The 17,351-nt window shown below is 47.8% G+C and overlaps 1 protein-coding gene across 3 annotated transcripts in view; it reads left to right on the top strand.

Annotated features, from left to right (window-relative positions):
- Hopx (HOP homeobox) overlaps window positions 1-14,270 on the top strand; it is a 38,089-nt gene extending 23,819 nt beyond the window's left edge. Inside the window, exons 1-3 of one of the 3 annotated variants that reach the window (XM_045130061.1) lie at window positions 7,106-7,177; window positions 7,267-7,438; window positions 13,533-14,270. In XM_045130061.1, coding sequence (XP_044985996.1) covers window positions 7,295-7,438; window positions 13,533-13,610 — 222 coding nt within the window. In that variant the 5' untranslated portion in view covers window positions 7,106-7,177; window positions 7,267-7,294 and the 3' untranslated portion in view covers window positions 13,611-14,270. Of the gene's footprint in view, window positions 1-7,105; window positions 7,178-7,266; window positions 7,439-13,532 lie in introns of those variants that run through there. The other 2 variants (XM_004665382.2, XM_045130062.1) reach the window with 2 other exon arrangements.
- The last annotated feature ends 3,081 nt before the right edge of the window (window positions 14,271-17,351 follow it).

Here is a 17,351-nt window from a genome sequence, read left to right on the forward strand (position 1 = left end):
GATGGCTTTGTGGTTAAGGCGTGCTTGCCTACAAAGCCAAAGGACCCAGGTTCGATTCCCCAGGGCCCACATAAGCCAGATACACAAAGTGGCGCATGCGTTTGGAGTTCGTTTGCAATGGTTGGAGGCCCTGGCGCACCCATTCTCTATCTACCTGTCTGTCTGTCCCTCAAATAAATAAATAAATAATATTTTTTTAAAAATGATTAAGCAGTGGTAAGGAATGAACAGAAAAATCATTCTTTTAGTAAAAATGCCAACAATTGGTATAATACACAGTGTACAGAACACGTTGAAGATGTGATGTCCCCTACCTTGTCAGTGGTGATGAGTTCCATGCAAGGATGCCTCATAATGAAATAACATCTTCAGCATTTGTGACTGATTGCATGGTTGATTTTGAGACCAGGATCAAGCTGGCCTTGGACTTTCTAAGCAGCTGAGGGTGACCGTGAACTTTTGGTTGCCCTGCTTCTGTTTAAGTGCTGAATGTTAAAACGACAGGTGGGCCCACCGCGCCCAGCTTATGTGGTGCTGGGAATTGAAGCCAGGGCCTTATGAGTGCCAGGCAGGCACTCCACCTACTGAGCTACCTCCCAGCATTTTAAAAAATATTTATTTACTTATTTATTTGAGAGAGAAAGAGTGGAAGAAGCAGATAGAGAGAGAGAGAGAACAGGCACGCCAGGGCCTATAGCCACTACAAATAAACTCCAGACACATGCGCCACCTTGTGCATCTGGCTTATGTGGGTCCTGGGAAATTGAACCAGGGTCCTTTGGCTTTGCAGGCAAATGCCTTAACCACTAGGCCATTTCCCCAGCCCCAGCATTTGGTTTTTAAAGAAAGGCTATAATTTCAATCATTGGGCTTTAGCATTTCAGAAAGATTAAAAAAGAGATTATAGTCGGGAATGGTGGCTCACATCTTTAATCCCAGTACTGGGGAGGCAGAGGTAGGAGGATTGCTGTGAGTTCAAGGCCACCCTGAGACTACATAGTGAATTCCAGTCAGCCTGAACTAGAGCAAGACCCCACCTCAAAAACAACATGAGAGAGAGAGAGAGAGAGATTGTAGTTAACCAGGAGAGACCCTCCTCAGCTCTTGATTCTAAGCTACTGAAAGGATGAGAATAAATTCTGTCAGCAAGCTCTTCACAGTTTACAGGCAATTTCCTACAGCTGTGTCATAGGAGCTGTATAACACAGGCATGCACTAGAATAGTCCTTCTGTATTTGACCTTTTTATTATATTAACTCAAATTTCACTTTGTTCTTAATTTCTCTATTTTGTTTAGAACAGTAGGGTTTCTTTTAAAAATTTATTTATTTATTGTTTTTTTGAAGTTGGATCTCACTCTAGCGCAGGCTGACCTGGAATTTACTACGTAGTCTCAGGCTGGCCTTGAACTCACAGCGATCCTCCTACCTCTGTCTCCCCAGTGCTGGGTTTAAAGACGTGCAACACCACACCCGGATAAATTGTTCATTTATTTGCGAGGAGAAAGAGGGAGAGAGAGAGAGAGAGAGAGAGAGAGAGAGAGAGAGAGAATAAGAATGAACTGGGTGCTCTAGGGTCTTTTGCCCCTGCAAACAAACTCCGGACGCGTGTGCTCTGGCTCCTCACAAATCAATGAATAAATAAATATTACAAAATATTTCAAGAGGTCCTTGCTTGCAGGACATTCACAGGGAACATAACAGCAATGCATGCTAAAGAGAATTTGGAGAAATTCCTAAATAATGATACTTTTCTTTTTGCCTGCTCACCATGAGACTATTTTTCTCTTTTTCTCTTAATTTGATCTAAATAGTATTATGAAGTGGTCCGAATGATGACAGTGATATTTTAAAAGGTATACACATTTGCTGGAAGTGGTGCTGCATGCCTTTAATCCAAGCACTTGGGAAGCAGCCTGGGTTAGCGTGAGACCCTACCTTGAAAAAAAATACAAAAAAAAAAAAAAAAAAAGGAATATACATTTTAAAACTCTGCAGTTCATAACAATTTCTATGAGTTAGTTTATATAAGTAGATACTTTCAAAATGAATGACCTAGGTTTAAGGGGATGAAAGTTAAGCTGTAAGATTGACACTACTGTCAATTTAGGCTTTGGAATTAATTTAGGAACAAAAACCTAGCCTTGGGCTGGAGGGATGGGTTAACTTTTAAGGTGCTTGCCTGCAGAGCCAAAGGACCCAGGTTTGATTCTCCAGGACCCATGTAAGCCAGATATATAAGGTGGTACATTTTTCTGGAGTTGGTTTGCAGTGGTTGAAGGTCCTTGTGTGCCCATTCTTTCTCTCTCTCTCTCTTCCTCTCTCTCTTCCTCTTTCTCTTTGTCTACCTTTCTCAAATAAATAAATAGATAAAAACCTCGCCTTTTTCATTTAACCTCTCATGAACACTTATTCAGTGACATCCCCCATCCATAAAAGAAAAACACGATGAAAGGACAAATTACTCTCGGAACGTTCTGCAACATGCAAACAGCCGCAGTAGTAAAGCTTGTGCTAAGACTAAAGTTTAAGCAGCTTTGAAGAATTTTTAGCTCATTGTATTTGAACTTGTTTAGGCTGTCTTCAGAGGACCTTCTCAGCTGTTTCCTTATTTCCTTACTGGAAGCAATTGAGAATCTTTATAAGGCAAGGGTTGCCAGGGCGGTTTGACTTATACAGTTAAGAGAGAGAGAGAGAGAAAACAAAAGAAAAGAAGTACTAGCAAACATTTGCCAACCAGCCAGCCAGCCGAGAAAACAGCCAGAGCTGTGTAAAGCAATAATAAAGACATCTGACGCTGATCATTCACCCTCATTAGGAGAAGCCAAGTGTGTTTGTTTAGTGTACCTTGGAGAAATAGGTGCCGTCACATGCCCCTCCCACATCTCCTTAGTAGCTCACCAAAGACAATGCCCTCCCCACCCCCATCCCCACACCAAATAACTCAAGGACTCTATTAAAAGTCGACCAGGACCTTCCCATGTAGCCTTACAAAGCCTGGCAACAGGAAGCCACAGAAAGCTAATAAAACAGAGTGTGCTCCATGCCATCTAGGAAGCTGAGCCGGTTTCACTGTTACATAACAGCAGTGACAAAAAAGTTTGAACTGCCGGGCACTGTGGTGCCAGCCTTTTAATCCCAGTACTAGGGAGGCGGAGGTAGAAGGCTCGCTGTGAGTTCGAGGCCAGCTTGAGAGAGTACATAGGGAATTTCAGGTCAGCCTGGGTTAGAGCGAGACCCTACCTCGAAAAGCCACAAAAAAAAAAAAGTGGTATTGGGGGACTGGAGAGATTGCTTAGTGGTGAAGGTGCTTGTCTGGGAAGCCTAAGGACCCAAGTTTGACTCTCCAGATCCCATGGAAGCCAGACGCACAAAGGCAAGGCAAGTGCAAGGTCGCACATGCCCACTAGGTGGCGCAAGCATCTGGAGTTAGATTTCAGTGGTGAGGGATCTGTGCTAATTCTGTCTCTCTCTCTCTGTGCCTCTAAAAAAATTAAAAAAAGAAAAAAGATGGATCCTATGTGCCATTAGCTCTTAGGTCAGCAATGGAGTATTTCTGAAGGGCTGAGGAGGCTACCAAGTAGCAGCAAAGACCACCAAGAAGAGCCGGCAGGACCATGCTAAGGGGAATGAGGGCAAGAAATAAAATTAAAGGCAGCAGTCTCCCCTAATGTGATCTTTTATTATTTATTTATTATTTATTTGACCAATAGAGAGAGAATGGGCGCACCAGGGACTCCAGCCACTGCAAACAAACTCCAGACGCGTGTGCCCCCTTGTACATCTGGCTAATGTGGGTTCTGAGGAATCGAACCTGGGCCTTTGGCTTTGCAGGCAAATGCCTTAACCACTAAGCCATCCTTCCAGCCCCTAATGTGATCTTTTAGGCAAAAGCTTGCGCACTAGGCGGCTGCAGTGAGCAGCTCCTTTTGAGACTGTCTTTTTTTTTTGTCTTTTTTTTTTTTTTAAAGTTTTTATTTATTTGAGAGCGACAGACACAGAGAGAAGGACAGAGAGAGGGAGAGAGAGAGAATGGGCGCGCCAGGGCTACCAGCCTCTGCAAACGAACTCCAGACGCGTGCGCCCCCTTGTGCATCTGGCTAACGTGGGACCTGGGGAACTGAGCCTCGAACCGGGGTCCTTAGGCTTCACAGGCAAGCGCTTAACCGCTAAGCCATCTCTCCAGCCCATGAGACTGTCTTACTAGAACAGTCCGTGCTCATTGACAGAGGCAACTGCTGACCCCCTGACCTCTTTCAACCAAAGGGAAGACAGGTTGGCTTGCTGAAGGAGGGTCTATCCTAGGCCAGGTCCAAAAGCCAATGCTGGCTTTGTCCATCTGAGGCACCGGTGGGCCCTGGAAGTCAGCAGTCCTGTGAGCTCTCTGTTTCCTCCCGGGCTGGCACAGAAGAGGACCCCAGAAGTCACTTACTGCGCCCTCCCAAGCTCTGCAGTTGGGAGTGTGCCAACAGGTGAGGAGGTGCTTCTGATCTGCTTGACGCCCCTCCTGCCTTGGCACTGACACAGGAATCCCTGCGACCGATTTTTAGAGTGGTGAGCACCAAATTCCCCCGAAAACAGTCAATTTTGTGGTGACTCGGCCAATGATTTGAGCCCGAGGCCCGGCTTCTTGTCCTTCCTGCGGCTCCCTCGAGGGGCCTGGCCGCAGGCTTCCCTGTAAGCGAGAGGAGGCACAGGTCAGCGGTGCCCGGTTCTGACAGCAGTGGACATATGGTCCAGCGCGGTGGAGAGCGGCTCAGCCCTCGGCACAAAACCACATCAGAGCCTGCTCAGGACTGTGTGGAGTGATTCATGCAATGGTTGGTTAAAACAACAAACCTGGGCTGGAGAGATGGCTTTGCGGTTAAGGCGTTTGCCTGCAAAGCCAAAGGATCCTGGTTCCACTCTCCAGGACCCACGTAAGCCAGATGTACAAGGGGGCGCAAGCATCTGGAGTTCATCTGCAGTGGCTGGAGGCCCTGGAGTGCCCATTCTCCCCTTCCTCCCCCTGCCTCTTTCTCTCTCTCTCTCAAAGAAATAAATTATATATATATAAGCCAACAGGATTGCCACACTTCTGCTTGTCAGTCTGACAGGTCTATACCAACCCCACAGCCCAGCGTATCTTGAACATCCAGAACTCCCTGATCTTAGATTGGGATGAGGGAGAGGAGGGGCACACCTGTTGGTTTTTCATCACCCCAATTCTGAGCAGGGATGGAGAGAATGCAGCAGGAAGGCAGTTCACCTGGAAAGTGGGGCGTCCTATAAGAGGCCTTGAAGCTGGAGGTAGACCTGTGTTCTGACTTAATTGCACCCAAATCGTTGGAGGCGTTAAAGGACGTTTGACTTTCATCCTGCTTGATTGGGTTGGTGGTCCTATTCCATCTCGGGAGGTGTTGCCCACATATAAAGAGACACCTAGTGAAGTGGGCCCCTTACCCTTTACCATGGGGTACTGGCCTGGCAACCGCAAGCCTGGGGCCTCTGGGTTTTGGTTAGAAAGTTGCAGGGAGGGGTAAAGGAGTGGTGGCAGAGCGGCCTGAGGCGCCCTGAAGGTGAGCGTTTCCCCTGCCGCTCTGCTCCTGCCCCATTCCTGGCCTTAAATCACATCCCTATAGCTTCATCTTAAGCTAAAATGATCTTAAAAGTACTGCGGAGCCAGGCGTGGTGGCGCATGCCTTTAATCTCAGCACTCGGGAGACAGGTGTCGGAGGATCACTGTTGAGTTCGAGGCCACCCTGAGACTACATAGTGAATTCCAGGTCAGCCTGGACCAGAGTGAGACCCTACCTCGAAAAACCAAAAAAAATAGATAAATAAATAAATAAATAAAAGTACTGTGGAAAATTTGATAGCTGTTGGGGCTGGAAAGATGGTCCAATGGTCTGTCTCTTCTATCTCTCTCTGCTTTCAAATAAATAAACAAACAAATAAATAAATAAATAAAAATATTTTAAAAAACTTTATAGCTGGGCTGGAGAGATTGCTCAGTGGTTAAGGCACTTGCCTGCAAAGCCCAAGCACCTAGGTTCAACCTCAGAACCCATGTAAGCCAGATGCACATGTTGGCACATGCATCTGGAGTTCGTTTGCAGTGGCTAGAGGCCCTGGCATGCCCATTCTCTCCCCACCACCGTTTCAAATAAATAAACAAAAATAAAATATTTTTAAAAACCCCAAAAACTTTATAGCTGTTACTTGTGAATTTGTAGGTAATTTTTTCTTCTGTAACTTTATATATGCACTTTAAATTTTCTACAGTATTATCTTGTGAACAGAAAAAAAACATGTAAATATATATTGATATCATTATCTTTTAATTTAATTTACTTGAGAGAGAATGGGTGCACCTGGACCTCTAACCACTGCAAACAAACTCTAGACCTTGTGCATGTGGCTTTACATGGGAACTGGGGAACTGAACCTGAGTCCTTTGGTTTTGCAGGCCAGTGCTTTAACTGCTAAGTCATCTCTCCTGCCAATCATCTTTTAAAGTTTTTTTGATTTTATGACGTAGAGTCTTGCTGTAGCTCAGGCCGGCCTGGATCACTATGTCGTCTCAGGGTGGCCTGGAACTCATGGTGATCCCTCCAACCTCTACCTCCCGAGTGCTGGGATTAAAGGCATGCGCCACCATGCCCGGCTTAAAAAATTAATTAATTAATTAATTAATTAATTAATTTATTTATTTATTTATTTATTTGCAGGCAGAAAGAGAGAGAGATGAGAACGAGAATGAGCATGGGCGTGCCAGGATCTCCAGCAAGTGCAAACTAACTCCAGATACATGAACCACCTTGTGCATCTGGGTTTAAGTGGGCACTGGGGAATCGAACCCAGATCGTTAGGCTTTGTAAGGCAAGCGCCTTAACGGCTGAGCATCGTTATCTTTTTAGGTGCTGTTGCTATTTTCCCAGCTTGGGTAGGTCATCTCTACCCCGTGGGTACTCGCTTTGGGCAAGTGTGCGGGCACCAGCCTTCCCTGGAAGTGTCCTCACGTGCTAACCCTCTCTTTAGAGGCGGGTGTCACGCGCGGGGGCGGGGGATTGGAGGCGTGTCCACCTCGCGTCTGTGTGTCCCCAGGGGACTCTGTCGGGAGGCAGCATTTCAACTTGTCCTCCACTCTGTCCTGCGGGAGGGCAGGGAGTCCTCTTCCTCCCTCCCTCCTCGGCCAGGTTGGGGACCTTCCGGGGAGGGCGCACGGCCCGGGGAGGGCGCGGCGCTCGCTGGGCCCGGCTCATCTCGAGCGCGTCTCTCCCCGCAGCAGCGCCTTGCCTTGCCGAGCCGGGACCATGTCTGCGCAGACCGCGAGCGGCCCCACGGAGGACCAGGTGGAGATTCTGGAGTACAACTTCAACAAGGTCAACAAGCACCCGGACCCCACCACGCTGTGCCTGATCGCGGCCGAGGCGGGCCTCACGGAGGAGGAGACGCAGGTGAGTCCCCGCGCCCGCGCGCGCTGTAGCGAGGATGGTCCCCCCGGGGCGTGCCAGAACCCCGCAGCGCTCCCAGGGGGCATCTGTCCGCTTCCTTCCCCATCCCACCATCAACCGCCCCCCGTCTCCATCCCACCATCTCCCCTCCATCCCTATCCCACCGTTGTGCACCCCACGGTCACCTCCCTCTTCCCGGCTGGCTTTCCATGGTCCCCTCAGAGCCAGAGCCAGAGCCAGAGCCAGGGACTCTCGCTTTCCAGTCTGTTCCCACTGGAAGTAGCATCCTGCCGGCCCTCCTTTAGCTTTCCCTGGCTCGGCAGCCTCCGTCAGGAAAAGTCTGTTTTTCTTGTTTTTTTTGTTGTTTGTTTTTTTTTTTTTCCACGAGCCCCAGTTGGAAGGGACCTTGGCGACCCGCTAACATTCTGTCCTCACGTTGGGCACATCTGGAAACTGAGGCCCCGCGGGGAGCTGCCCAGGTCCTTTAACCAGCTCTTCCCTCCGCGCTCGCTGCAGCTCCTCCTAAGCCGAGAACCCTGATTGCACGTGGCCCTGAAGATTTGCTTCCAACTGCGTTTGTTTGAAAAACTCTCTGGTCCTGGTTCTAAGGTCTTTTCCTGGAGTTTTCCACGAAGGCAGACATGTGTCATTACAGTGGGAGCAGATGTCTGCTTGAGTGTGGAGCTGGGGACCCACACTTTCCCCCTTGATTTATTTTTATCTGTCTTTAAAAAGATTTCCTATATTATCCTGAAGACTGCTCAGGTTAGACGACGGCACACATCACTGTCTGTGGCTGCTGGAGCCCCCCAGCCCCTCCTCCGCATCGCACCCAGACTTTGCCTTCTCTTTACCCAGTGGTCACAGAAGGACTTGGAGTGCACGATGCGCTGCTGGGTAGCTGTCCTCCGTGTCCCCCGCGAGGGAACCGGCCCGCAGCACTTCACACCTCTCACCTCTGCTCTCCAGACATCCTTATTCCTCCCATCTTTCTAGACTCTTGTCTCCTTTACCCCTCTCAGATGACGCTTTCAACCTTGTCACGGGTGTTTTGCGGGATCCTGGGACCAGGATTCTGGGCTCCAAATCCAAGATGACCTTTACGAAAGCCAGCGGCGGCAGGTTGGAGACCTGGTCCCTTGATGGTCCCGTCACTCCCACACCCCGCAGCAAGGCAAACCGATGTTTGTAGCCGTCGCTGCAGTGCTATCTGACTAGCCAGAGCCAGAACCCAAAGGAAGGTTAATTTGCTGCACCCAAGCCTAACAGCTCACATTTCTTGGAACCCCTGGGAAGGCAGGCTGCTGTAGTTTTATCGTTGAGAAAATGCCAGGCTATATTTAGAAAAGAGAAGTGGTGGTGGAGAGGGCTCATTCTTTAAGGACAAGGCTGTGGGCTGCTGTGGGCACAGTGCCAGTGAGAGATCTAACCCTTTCTTAGCCCCTAGCTGTACAGTGAAAAGTCAAAACCAGTCTCCTTACCTGTAAACCAGAATACTCATGTTTATCTTTATGCGTGTGTGTGTGTGTGTGTGTGTGTGTGTGTGTGTGTGTGCATGTTTTGCTGGGAATCGAACCTGGTGCCTTGAGCATGCTAAGCCCACACTCTACCACTGAGCTACATCTCCAGCCCCATGTTAACCTATGTGATGACAAATATTTGACATATATTCCTCCAGGTAGCTTCCGAGTCTGTTAAGTCATTTACTGGCCACAACAATCCTGAGAGATCAGGCACTTACTGCTGGGTCAGAGACTCGAGGCCCAGCAAGGCGAAGTCACTCACGATCACAACATGAAGGTGGCCAAGCTTAGGACTTGAACCTTGGCAGTCTAGCTCCGTCTGCCTGACTTTGGCCACCTTCTTCTGCTGTCTCCACAGAGGAAGGACAGAAACAACTTGATGGGGTAGGAGGGGAAGGACTAAAAAAAAAATATGCTTACAGTTCTTTCTAAAAAAAAAAAATTGTGCTAAGGTCAACCTTCTCTTGGGATTCCCTTCACCTGGAGAATTGATTATTTATATATTTATTTTTGCTTGTTTTGTTTTTTCAAGGTAGGGTCTCGCTCTTGTCCAGGCTGACCTGGAATTCACTCTGTAGACTCAGGGCGGCCTCGAATTCTTGGTGATCCTCCTACCTCTGCCTCCCAAGTGCTGGGATTAAAGGTGTGCACCACCATGCCTGGCTAGAATTGACTTCTCCCCTCATAATTATATTTATTTATTTGAAAGAGACAGAGAGACAAAGAGGCAGGTAGAGAGAGAGAGAGAGAGAAATAAAATCTAGTAGGGGCAGTATGAGAGGGCACTGGCCTTCTCGTGGTTGAAGTTAACCGGGACAGGCAGCACCGTGTCAGGGGCCTGTCCCCCTTACAGACAGCTCTTCCTTCACTTTCTCTCATCTGCCCACCTTCAAGTGCACTAATGGAAGGTCTGGCCTGAGGTGACTGGGTGAGGCTGAGTCAGCTTCTAGGGAGGGGCCGGCTTCCTCTTCCTGCCAAGGGCAGCACCTTCCCCACTGTTGCCAAGGCTCGGCTTGCCCCTCTGTCTTCCTGCCTGGGTCTGCAGGGAAGCACCTGGAAGCCAGAGCTCAGAGAGAGGCCCGGCTTCCTAAGTGTCAGGAATGAAGCGTTCTAGGTAGCTCAGGCTGCCTGTCCTGTGACTTCGTGTTGGATGGGTGCCGTCTTCCCGGTCTTCCTGACTCTCACTCCACCACCTCCATGTACACTGGGTAGGTGAGAGTGCTTCTGTAATTTTCTTTTCCAAATAGGTTTGTAAAAAAAATTATTTATTTATTTATTTGGAGGTTGAGGACAAGCCTGGGGTATTTCTCCTATCCTTCCACTGTCTTTTGAGATAGGGTCTCACCTCTGGATTCTCCTGGCTCTGCCATCCATTGTTATAGGAGCATCAGAAACCACAGACATTTGTACCACTTGGCATCCAGCTTTATGCGGGTGCTGAAAATTGAACTCAGGTAGGAAGGCTTGCAAGCAAGCATCTCTGGCCAGTGAGCTATCACCCCAATCCTGGCTCTGCAAACTTCTTGAATACCATTTACCATGTTTTGAAAGTGTTTTCGGAGGCTGGTGTGAGGGCGCACGCCTTTGATCCCAGCATTCCGGGAGGCAGAGGTAGGAGGATCACTGTGAGGTTGAGGCCACCCTACATAGTGAATTCCAGGTCAGCCTGGGCTAGAAAGTGAAACCCTATCTCACAAAACAAGAAACAAAACACAAAACAAACAAACAAAAAAGTGTTTTCTGGGGATAGAGAGATGGGTCTGTGGGCGAGAGCTCTTGCCACAGTATGAGGGCTGAGAGAGCCTGAGATCACCTGAGTTCAATTCCCCACACCTGTGTAAACAGTCGGGCATGGCCACACATGCCCTCCTGGCGCAGAGAGAGAAAGAGACAGAGAGAGAGAGGCTCTCTCAAAGAAGCACAGGAAGGTAGAGGAGTGCACCTCACATTCTCCCCTGGTCTGCACACATGCATGTGGTATGGACATCTGCACACACGTCTTCTATAAGGAGAAAAGTATCTTCTAGAGATAAGAGACCAGATGACGACCTTGCAGACATTAATACAATTGTTTGCATGTGTAGCAGTCTTTTGGGGGTCTTTTAAACAGCTCCATGGAAGTCAGGGCCTGCTGAGCCTCACATATCAGAGGTGTCTGCTGTCAGCCTGGCCCCTTTCTGTATGATTTAGCAGCGTGACCCTTTTCCATGTGGAGGGGTTGCTAATGCCAGAATAACATTCAACCCCTTCTCATCTTTATCTCCCCTTGACCGCATCTCCAGAGATAGAATCATGTTTTTCTTTTTTTTTTCTTCCTTCTTTCTTTCTTTCTTTCTTTCTTTCTTTCTTTCTTTCTTTCTTTCTTTCTTTTTTAGGATGAGGTCTATTATCTGTGTAGTCCAAGTGCTGATCATAAACTCATAATCCTCCTGCCTCAGCCTACTGAGTGTCAGTATTACATGCATGCACCACCACACCCAGCATCATATTTGTTCCCTAGAACAGGTATTGTTTTAGAGAGAAATAAGCAAGAGATGCTCTGGAGAGACGGTAACTGATTCACATTGTTAGGTGGGAGGGGGCAGAGATGCTAGAAGCAGGGTGTTCTGACTAGAGAGCTCTGTGGATCTATTTCCTGTTCCTTTCTCCTCATGACCTCAGATGGGTAATGTACCAACATCCCAGTAAGGTTTAGGGGAGGCACGCTTCATGCGATGGTGGGAAAACCTGGTCACCAGTCACAAAAGGGCCTTTAGCCCTCTTGAACCCACTTCAGGAGCCGTAGGGACTCAGTGCAGTGAGCGGCTCTAACAGAAAACACTTTGTAAAGTGAATTTTTTTTTAATTTATTTATTTATTTGAGAGCGACAGACACAGAAAGGAAGACAGATAGAGGGAGAGAGAGAGAGAGAATGGGCGCGCCAGGGCTTCTAAGCCATCTCTCCAGACCTGTAAAGTGAATTTGCTGGGACCTTCGAATTTTTTTCCCCATGACAACAATTTAAATAGCTCCTACATTTAAGTTACATGAAATCTTACAGGTTCTAAACTCCTGTGTCTTCCTATTACTGTTTGGAATTGTATTAGAAGGGCCTGGGAAAGCCCGTTTATCAGGTACCTCCCAGGGTTCTCCACACACACACACACACACACACACACACACACACACTCAAGAACAGTGTCATTGGCATTGGTTCTTGGAGAAGTTTCCAGGATTTTTATCTCTTTTCGATGTTCTGGGCTTGTTCCCAGAACCCAGTGAGTTTTGTTGTTGAATGTTTTATCAGTGGGATAAAGACCTCTAAAGGTCCCCCCTCCCCCACCCATGAAAAGAATGAAATGCTAGTTGCTAGAGAAAAGGATGGAACAATGTTATTTTGCCCCAGCCCCTCCCCATCCCAGTGTGTCTGATTATCATCCGTTCACTCAGAGTAAATAACTCTCCATCAACGGGCCAGGGTAATGAGGGCAGCCATTCATAAGCCAGCCAGTGACGAATGCCTTTCCCAGGGGATGCCTGAAGCCAAGGCGAGGGGGGACAAAGCCAGGTGGGAAATTAGGATAGATGAGAGACAAGAGTCAGCTCCAGGCTGGACAAAGACTGGCAAGGGGTGGGCCGCATTTCTGTTGGACAGCAGCTGCTTTGCTCGGTTATGATGAATATAACTCATTTAAACTATATCTCTTCAGAAAACAAACAAACAAACAGCTTTTCTGACCCCCCTCGCCCATCCCCCATCGCCAGGGCTCCATTTGTTAAGCATTTGCAAATTCACAAATATGGCTGAAGCTGTTTTGGGTCATGACCCGTCAATATTCTTGCACGGACAAGATGTGGGTGGCTCTTTTGAATGGGGCCAAGCGCAACCATTTTTGTCTTAAATGAGTCCCGATAGAAAGTGAGTTTTTTTTTTTCTCCTCTAGGTTTTAATTAGTCCTTTAAAATGCTGCTATTTATTCAGCTCCAGTCCCTGGAAATCCTATTTAATCAGGGCTCACAGTCCTGAAACCCCCACTGAGATGCCTCATTAATGAAACTGGTGCCACCCGCTGCTCTCAAACCAGACCTAGGGTTGACTGGGCGCGCACACGTACGTTACAGAAGAAAAACGTGCCCGCTTTTCACAGCCAGACTCGGGTTGAAGCCACCAAAGTCACATGAACTCTCTTAAGATTAGTGACCAGGACCGGAGAGATGGCTTAGCGGTTAAGGGGCTTGCCTACAAAGCCAAAGGACCCAGGTTCGATTCCCCAGTGCCCACATAAGCCAGATGCACAAGGTGGCGCATGTGTCTGGGGTTCATTTGCATTGGCTGGAAGCTTTGGCATGTCCATATTTGCTCTGTCTCAAACAAACAAACAAACAAACAAATAAATAAATAAATAAATAAATAAATAAATGCCAAAAATGAAAAGAAAAGAAAAGGTTGGAGTGTCACAGTGAGAAACAGGGCACACCCCTGGTTCTCCCTTCTTTTCACCTGGGACTACCAACCGAGACTGCGCAGCAAGGGAACGGGAAGGTCAGGGTTTCAGTACGTGACAGATAATTTGCCCATCTCCCTCTCTTCCAGAAATGGTTTAAGCAGCGGCTGGCCCAGTGGCGGCGGTCCGAAGGCCTGCCCTCAGAGTGCAGATCCGTCACGGACTAGAGGGCACTGTGCCACCCTTGCCCGTGAAGACCACCCGCTCCTCCCCTCCTCAGCTTAACCAGCTGCTTGCTGTCCTGCTATCTAACACGACGTGGGTTTTTTTACATGTTTATAACAACAGGAAGCTAAGCACCGTTCTGTGTAAACTAAGTGATGCTTTGGCTGGGCAGGGGGCGTGGCTTGCATTTCCCTTTGGGTTTTAATGAAAGATGGTTTGAAAAAAGCCCCACTTTGTTTTTGATCATTACCTTCCAGTCATTGTTTCAATTTTACTATGCATTTGAGAGCAGTCAGGGCTCCTATTGAAAAGATAACATGACAGACAGGGAAAAACATTTCCTTCATTATCAGCTTCCGTAAGTCCTTTTTTCCCCTCCTGTTCCATGGAATCTGTCGTTGATTGAGGGAGAGCACAGGTGTAATTCAATCAGTCAGATTTTACATGAAACAGTTCCTTGGCCAAAAGCTGCATTAACTCAGAAGGAACCCTACGCTAGTCGCTAGAAACTCCAACAGAAAAGCAAGTAACTCGGAAAAAACAAAGTATAGTCTTGAATTTACCTTATTTAAATACATTTGTTAAATTTATTTTGCTAAATAAAATGAACTGCTTTTGTTGCAAAAATGGTATTATAAATAAAATGTTTTGTTGAAAATGCACTGGGTTCTCTGGAGATTTTTTTTTCCTGAGGTAAGGTCTTGCTCTAGCCCTGGCTGACCTGGAATTCACTGTGTAGTCCCAAGTTGGCCTCCAACTGAACTCACAGCAATCCTCCTACCTTAGCCTTCTGAGTGCTGGGATTAAAGGCATGCACCATGATACCTGGTGAGATTTTTTAAAAAAACAATTTATTTATTTATTTGAGAGGGAGGGAGAGAAGGAGGGAGTGAATGGATGCACCAGGGCCTTTTGCCACTGCAAATGAACTAGACACATATGCCACTTTGTGCATCTGGCTTTACTTGGATACTGGGAAATTGAGTGACAGCCATCATGCTTTATAAGCAAGCACCTTTAACCACCAAGCCATCTCTCCAGCCCTCTCTGGATATTTGTGGCTGAATAAGAAAACCTATCAAAAGCAGGGGCTGGAGAGTTGGCTTAGTGGTTAAGGCGCTTGCCTGCGAAGCCTAAGGACCCAGGTTTGATTCTCCAGGTCCCACGTAAGCCAGATGCACAGGGTGGCATATGCCTCTGGAGTTTGTTTGCAGTGGCTAGAAGCCCTGGCAGGCCCATTCTCACTCTCTCTCTCTCTCTCTCTCTCTCGTCCTTCTCTCCGTCTCAAATAAATAAATCAATCAAAACCTATCAAAAGCAATCAGAAAATCTCCTAGGAGTCGGCTGAAAGAGGCTTCATTTTCCAAACACTACTCAAAGTATGATCCGGGGTCTGCTCTCATCATCACCTGTAACAATATGCAGAATCTCAGACCACAGAATCTCAGACCGCAGAATCAGAATATGTGTTCTCCCTGTGGCCCCCAAGTGCTTAGTCTGCTTAGGAAAGTTTGCACATCATGGTTTCGAGGGGCTCTGTAGCCCTTTGCATCCACTTACTGGGACAGTGCATGAAATGTCTTAGTTGTCTTGCTTGCATCATTGGATAGCTGATCCTGGGTCCTTAGAGTAGCTCTCCACTTTGCTTCTTTTTATTTATGTATCTGGTTTTGTGTGTGTGTGTTTGAGGTGCTAGGATTTAATATTTTATTATTTATTTATTTGCACAGAGAGAGAGAAAGAGAATGGGCACGTCAAGGTGTCTAGCAGCTGCAAATGAACTCCAGATGCATGTTCCACTTCGTGTATCTGTCTTTACGTGGCTCCTGGGGAATCGAGCCTGGGTCTTTAGGCTTTGCAGGCAAATGCCTTAATGGCTGAGCCATTTCTCCAGCCCTGTGTATCTGTTGCTTTTGTTTGTTTGCTTGTTTGTTTGTTTTTGATTTTCTGAGGTAGGGTCTCACTCTAGCCCAGGCTGACCTGGAATTCACTTTGTAGTCTCAGGGTGGCCTTGAACTCACGGTGATCCTCCACAGCCTCCTGAGTGCTGAGATTAAGGTGAGCACCACCCTACCAGACCCAGTGTCTGGTTTAAGACAGGATCTCACTATTTTATCTCAGGATGGCCTTGAACTCAAGATCTTCCCTGGCCTACCTCCCAAGATCTGGGGTTACAACTGCACGGCACCACCCTGAGCTGTGTTCAGCACCTAGCTCTAACCTTCATGGGTGCTGACATGGGTGCTGAGTCTGCGTCTCAGGGAGAGGGGGAGGGGCTGCCAGAGCAAGTGCCCAGACAAAAGGCACGTGAACTAAGACTTCTTCCACTTAGACAGAGCTCCAGCCTTGGAAGAAAATAAACAAGTTTTCTGGAAGCTCTCACCTAGCAGCTGCCATCAGTATCTCATTGGCTAGAGTGAGTCACATGGCCACCTCTCAACTGCAAGGGTGTTTGGGAAGGTGAGCATTTGCAGTGGGGCATGTGGCTGCCTTGAGCAAAATCAGGGTTCTGTAGGTAAGAAAAAACAAGAAAGAAAGAAAGGGGAGAGATTGGAAAGCCAGGAGTGATGCTGGGGATGTGCTTCTGAACCCTTACCTACAATGATGATGACTGATTTTCCTGTTCCTTAAAACAGAGGCCAGGAGTAGAAACACACAGAGAATCCTTCTGAAGGCAGATGTTTACAGGAGCCTTTAAACATCCTTGGCAAACTTCCTGTGCCTCTACCTCACAACATCCCTTCTGTAAACAAGCACAAGGTGCACCACGCTGGGAACAGGATGCCCCGTGTCTAGCGCGAGCTAGCTGGTGACCCGAGCACCTGTCAACGGCCAGGCTGCCTGATGGTTCTTTCTGGGAAACAAGAAGGTAAAGGAGGGGATGAGGCAGGGGTGTGGGCAGAGAACACCTGCAGAGAGAGAGAGAGAGAGAGAGAGAGAGAGAGAGATTGCACATGTTTTATTTTACAAAGATCCTGGCTGAACAGGCAGTGAGAGGAAGTGCTGTTAAGATGACCACGCACATCTGAGCCAGGATCCAGTAAAAACTGGGGAACTGAAGGGCTAGCCAGTGAGCAGAGTGTGCCTTACCAGGGAGGAGAGTGTCCTTCTGTATCGAAGCATCAAGAGTCCGTGAACAGCATGTGCTGGAAGGAAACCAGGCTTTGGTGTTCTTTCACCTGTGAATTCCTTGCCTCCTGGAGCTCACTTAAAAAAGAAAAAAAAAAAAAAAAAACAATCACAGCCATAAGCAGTTGCCTTCTTGTTCCTGGGACAAAACACCCAACCCAGAAACAGCTTAGGGAAAGAGAGAGGAAGCTTCTGACTCCGGGGAAAGCATGGCAGAGCAGACAGCGGGCTCACATCTTGTCACATAACCAAGGAAGTTCTCTGAGGGAGCTGGGCTGATTAAGCATCGAAGTCTACCCCCCCCACACACACACACTTCCTGCAGCGAGGCTCCACCTCCCAAAGGCTCCAAGGCTGTCCTGAATGGCCACCAGCTGGGAACTCATGTGGACTCCCTATTCAAACTACCACAGCAATACTACAATAGGAGCATTTGGCAAACAAAAGAATTACCAGGCTGGGGAGAGGAAGCAGTGGCTAAAGCACGTGTCTGCAAAGTCTAATGACCCTGGTTCGATTCCCCAGTACTCACACAAAATGACACATGCATCTGGAATTCCTTTGCAGTGGCTAGAGTACCTGTCACGCCCATTCTCTCTCTCTCTCTCCTCCCG

This window comes from Jaculus jaculus, chromosome 11, assembly GCF_020740685.1.
Source record: "Jaculus jaculus isolate mJacJac1 chromosome 11, mJacJac1.mat.Y.cur, whole genome shotgun sequence".
Taxonomy (NCBI): Eukaryota; Metazoa; Chordata; class Mammalia; order Rodentia; family Dipodidae; genus Jaculus; species Jaculus jaculus.